This window comes from Solanum stenotomum, chromosome 8 (genome assembly GCF_019186545.1).
Source record: "Solanum stenotomum isolate F172 chromosome 8, ASM1918654v1, whole genome shotgun sequence".
Taxonomy (NCBI): domain Eukaryota; kingdom Viridiplantae; phylum Streptophyta; class Magnoliopsida; order Solanales; family Solanaceae; genus Solanum; species Solanum stenotomum.
In genome coordinates, this window is record NC_064289.1 from 59157824 (window position 1) to 59163895 (window position 6072).

Sequence of the window (6072 nt, forward strand, 5' to 3'; positions counted from 1 at the left end):
TAACAACTCTTTTCAATTCAATCAAATGACAAAAAAAGATTATTTCAACAATGACAATCAACTATAACACCCCTTCTTTGCGGCCTAATTTACAAATGTAAGACAAATGACAAAAAAACTCAAATGAACAAAGGGACAAGAAAGGAACAACTCATCTGAATTTGCTGCACTACCAAAACTTTTCCTATATGTGAATGAAAATGTTTGTATCATTGGATTCTTGATACTTGCATAAGCACGACACCGTAGATTCTGCATTGCATCTTATTGGAGAATATACACCAGCATTGGAAGTTGAAATGTGTCTCATTGTATAGTTTCAATGAAATGAATTGTTTCACTTACAAAACTGCAACTTGACTGTAAGGGTGGTGTAAGAGGGCAAAGCAAGTTGAAGTAGTACTAGAAAATGAGCTCTCGAGCTCAGGACATGGTTCAGGAGACACATTTTGAGAAGAACCGGATATATCAGAGCATAGCCATGGTGTAAAAGGGTTGGAAGAAATGGAAAAGGTGATGTTTGATAGACATATTGAAGTAAAGGGAGATTCAGATAATCCAGTGAAATTGCCTGCTATAGAAACATTTGTGCCAACAATGTCCTCAAAGGTGATACCACTAACAACTGGAAGTGCAGACGGATCAAATTTCTTGTCCGGATGAGAATCACAATGACCGATGGCCTCAATTCCCACTTGCACATTTGCCATAACCACATCTGTAACTAGAATATCTTTGATATAACCACCTCTTCCTCTTGCTGTCTTCAGCTCAATCCCCAAAAGGGAGTCATGCAAGTAAACATGCTCTACTAGCACATTGGAGATACCACCAGACATCTCACTGCCAAAAGCCATTCCAGCACCTGCAAAAGACTGCAGCCTAACCCCTCGAACATGGACATTCGAAGTAGGTTTGCCATAGGAAATCCCGTACTTGTCCCAACCGCTTTTGAGAACAACAGCATCATGGCCCATGCTAATGTTGCTGTTCTCAATGCACACATGCTCGGAAGAATCTGAAGTTGCATATAAGGTCTCACATTACTTGGAAAGTACCTCTAAATTTCTAAAACAGAACAAACAACTACATATTGTTTCAGTAAAATCTGGAGTACTTAGTCTCATCAAAGTAAAAACAGAGTGAAGGCTATGTGTACCTTCAAATTTATACTAATGGTGTTGTTGTTGGTGTGTGTGTGTGTATATACATTTAATTTATTATAAACTTGCTTCTGTTTTGCTGCACAAAACTGGCATTGTTTGATGAACTAAGCAGTAACAGGAAACTATCCGGTTCTTCCCCTTGAGTGTAAAGAAAATTATCCAATTTTTGGCTGAAAATTGTCTTAGAAAATCAATCTGAGGTTCTTGGACAAACAAAAGTGTTGGCTACTTTATGTACCACTTAAAACAGGTTTCAGATGCACAAATGTTGTATACAAAGTAAAAAAGGTAAGAGAAATAATTATATTTAAATCAACCTGGTACTACACCATAGGTATATGGGGAGTTAGCTGGAGAGTGAACCGATATGTTCTGAACCACAACATTACTGCAAAATATAAAAATTTCAGATCTTACCGCCGAACCTTATATTGAAAAGCTTTTCTCACAGAGATAATGAACTTACCTGCAATACACCGGGTGAATATTCCAGGCAGGAGCATTCAGGAAGGTCAAGTTTGAGACGACAACATCTTTGGAGCTAACAAATTCTACTAGGTGCGGTCGAGTATAATTTAAAGAATGGGCAGTGAACTGCTCCCACCATATAGAACCCTGACCATCAACAGTTCCATTATTACCTGCACAAGCAATAGGCATGAGGTGGCTGCATTCAGGGATAACAACAGAAATATTAAATTAGTAGATCAATGCAATGAAGGAATTCCTGCCTGTTATCACAACATCAGTTAAATTATCTCCAAAAATCAAGCTGCGATATCTTCCACCTTGTGCCTCAATACCTCCACCATAAGAGGGTAAGGCTTCAACTATATCCCAATGAGCATAATCCTACATTGCAAAAACGTATACTTATAAATAACAAATGTATATATCCAATGCATATGTAAATACATTGAGACCTGAAGTTACTCCCCACCATCATAATGCATATACAAACATTAAAATTTGATTATTAGGAGGTTATGACAACTTGTGATCTACCCTTCCGCGGCAGAACATCTATCATCTTCTCTGTTGGAGTTGCCTGAATGTAGATTTCAGTATAATTTACAGCAACTAAACCATAACACCTCATCATTAAGTGCTACAAGTTCTCATGCTAATCATTTCTTCCTTCTTCCTATTTTGATGATTGTGGTGTCCGGGCCAGCTAGCACGCGCCTCAACTATTCCACGGGGTACTGGCTACCTCCAACCAACACATGCACCAAGGCTTGGAAAGAAATCACTTAATATTTTTGCCTCCGCTAGGATTTGAACTTGAGACCTTATGGTTTTCGACTCACCTCATTAACCACTAGGCCACACCCTTGAGTGCCTCAAGCTAATCATTTCTTTTCCAAGAATTAATTCGGCTATTGTAAATACAGCAACAGCCTTTATATTTCCATGAGCACAAAAAATATCTAAACAAGCTGGAACTTCAGAACCAGTCCAGGGGCTAACCTTTGATCCCAGAATAATGGCTTCTTTTTCAAGGAAGAGTGTGAGGTGACTGGTAAGCTTTATGCTTCCGGTCAGCCACCTTCCAGCTGGAACATAGAGCTGTGCTCCACCTTTGTCAGCAAAGGATTTGAGATAGAAAATGGCATTCTGGAAGGCCAGAGTATTTAGAGTCTCCCCATCACCCACAGCCCCAAAGTCCAACACTGATGCACTGTGAGGTCTGGGTTCCAGAGGCTTGTGGAATTTGCATTCTCCGTCAAATTGAGCTTCAGTATGTTCAATACTACGACTTAACGCCAACAGCAAAATTAGCACTGCCTGGAAAAGATAAATGCAAAAAAGGAAATGGTAAGTCTTTCAGTACCATGCACTTACTACTGCTTAACCATTCATATCTTGTAATATCAATCCCATCAATAATCATATGCAAGCAAGAGACTCACATGAAGAGAGATGCATAGCGTGGTCATTTAAAAAGCTACCAATACAATATCAGTGGTCCCATGTCCTCCAACATTATATAAAAGTTCTTCAAATCTAGCATTTCTCCACTATTAAAGAATAAGAAAAAAGAGACTCCGGGTCTTTTTGGCTTTTTTACCTATGACACTGTTTTGGTTGGATGCGGATGCTCAAGGAAGACAAAAGTCTAAAAAAGTTAAACCACGGCATTGCATACTTAGGCCAAAGTTATAGTTGAAACAGTACTTTGTCGACATTCTATAACGAGTAGATTCGAAAAAAAACCAAGTGAGATACAAAAGAGCTCCAATAATTGAAAATTTCAGAAAAGGATTTAGACAAAACCAGTAGAAAGAGCTCAACTAGATAACTTTTTTTTTTTCTTCATTTTCAGAAAAAAGAAACCTTGTAGCAATAAGTAACTGAGCTTTTAACTGAAGCAAAAACACAAAACTATGGCAAGTCCTCATGAATGTAAGTTAAAAAAAGGGAGTACAAATGATAAAGATAATAATGAGAACAGAAAAAGGAAAAAAGAAAGAAGAGCACAAATCAGGTGTATGTACATAAATTCACAAGCTTTTAGTAATTCAAAGCACTGAGATTAACCAATTGTATATCAGCTGCAGCTTCATATCAGATCCCTCTTCTTTTTTTTCTTTTTTATATAACCAGTTGACTTGCCGCACACCTCAACTAATTTACGGGATACCTGTTACCTTCAACTGGTGTTTTTGTCTCAATATTTATGAGCAAAAAATACACAAAAATATAAGCATCCCCACTTACAAAACAAGTTCATTCTAGGAAACAAAAAAAATCAAAATCTTGGAATTGCAAAAAAAAAATCCTAAAATCTAGAAACCTGTCCTACTTATTCTCCTGAAAAAAGACAATGTAGATCAAATCATAAGATCCCAGTTTCCAGATCGAGAAAATTTCTAAAGAAGTAGTCATAACAATCAATTTAAGCAAATTCCACAAAGATGAAGAGAAGTCCATTGAAAGTACATACAGTACAAAAAGTAGCTCCAAGACTCAATTTTTAGCACAAATTTTGCAATAAAATTGAATACCCATTACTAAAATCACACCAAAAACTCGATTAGCAACAACAAATAAAGATTAATACTCTGTTTCTTGGCAATAGCAGATGCTGCTCACGTAATTAAAATTGAAAAAATTAAACTTGTAAAAATCCTTTAAAAAAAACGTACTTACTAGACCCTTCATGAATCTGTTCTCTTTTATTCAGAAATGTAGACAATCAATCCTCTTCTTCTTATGAGATTTTACACTGTAGAGTGAAGAGAGAAAGAAGAGAGAGAGAGAGAGAGAGAGGAGGTGTAATTGAATAATGCTAATGATTAGTGAAAAAACATGCATTTTATATACTTACTAGATATAGGACCCCGTGCCAGCATGGGGCCCAATATATATATTTTTTATTATTTTAATTTATGTCATATTATGAAATTTGAAAAGTTATTGAAATTTTTATATGATTTTAAAAATATTTTAAATTTTTAGTTATTGTGATTTGTAGTACTTTTTTTTAACATAATTTTGAAAAAAATATTTATTGCTCTGTTTGTTCTAATTTATGTGGCACACGCAGAATTTCAAATATTAAGCTTTTTTATATGTCTCTTTAATATATTAAGTTGTTAATTATTGTATTTTATAGTACATTTTGAACCTAATTTTTTAATAATATATGTTATTTGCCATGTCCCAATTTATGTGGCATTAATTGATAGATTTGTTGGAGTCGAGAGATTTATTTTGTTAATTATTGTAATTTATAGTTTCTTTTTCGTCAATTTCAAACAATATATGTTGTTAATTGATAGAATACTTTTAATGTAATTTTTTTAAAAAAATATGTGTGACTGTCCATGTCCCAATTTATGTGGCACATGTAAAGTTTTGACAATTAACCAAAATTTTAATACATTTAAAAAAATATTTTTAAGTCGTTAAATTTTAAGTAATTTAAATTGTTGTATTATTTATTACAATTTATAATGCTTTTAAAGTAGTTTAAATATTGTACTATTTATTATGATTTATAACACTTTTTTTTAAAATTTATGTCATATTATGGAATTTGAGAAGTTATTGAAATTTTTATATGATTTTAAAAATATTTTAAATTGTTAGCTATTGTGATTTGTAGTACTTTTTTTTAACATAATTTTGAAAATAATATTTATTACTCTATTTGTTCTAATTTATGTGGCAGATGCAGAATTTCAAATATTAACCCTTTTTTATATGTCTCTTTAATATATTAAGTTGTTAATTATTGTATTTTATAGTACATTTTGAACCTAATTTTTTAATAATATATGTTATTTGCCATGTCCCAATTTATGTGGCATTAATTGATAGATTTGTTGGAGTCGAGAGATTTATTTTGTTAATTATTGTAATTTATAGTTTCTTTTTCGTCAATTTCAAACAATATATGTTGTTAATTGATAGAATACTTTTAATGTAATTTTTTTAAAAAAATATGTGTGACTGTCCATGTCCCAATTTATGTGGCACATGTAAAGTTTTGACAATTAACCAAAATTTTAATACATTTAAAAAAATATTTTTAAGTCGTTAAATTTTAAGTAATTTAAATTGTTGTATTATTTATTACAATTTATAATGCTTTTAAAGTAGTTTAAATATTGTACTATTTATTATGATTTATAACACTTTTTTTTTAAATTTATGTCATATTATGGAATTTGAGAAGTTATTGAAATTTTTATATGATTTTAAAAATATTTTAAATTGTTAGCTATTGTGATTTGTAGTACTTTTTTTTAACATAATTTTGAAAATAATATTTATTACTCTATTTGTTCTAATTTATGTGGCAGATGCAGAATTTCAAATATTAACCCTTTTTTATATGTCTCTTTAATATATTAAGTTGTTAATTATTGTATTTTATAGTACATTTTGAACCTAATTT

At 32.4% G+C, this 6072-nt stretch overlaps 1 protein-coding gene across 1 annotated transcript; it reads right to left on the reverse strand.

Annotated features, from left to right (window-relative positions):
* Positions 1-201: 201 nt before the first annotated feature.
* Positions 202-4460, reverse strand: LOC125872394 (probable polygalacturonase). Its single transcript, XM_049553110.1, has 6 exons — positions 4320-4460; positions 2637-2954; positions 1898-2018; positions 1633-1807; positions 1484-1554; positions 202-1018 (listed from the first exon to the last, which is right to left on the reverse strand). Exons 1-6 carry the CDS (start codon positions 4329-4331, stop codon positions 342-344), a joined length of 1374 nt encoding a protein of 457 aa, XP_049409067.1. The 5' UTR covers positions 4332-4460; the 3' UTR covers positions 202-341.
* Positions 4461-6072: the final 1612 nt, after the last annotated feature.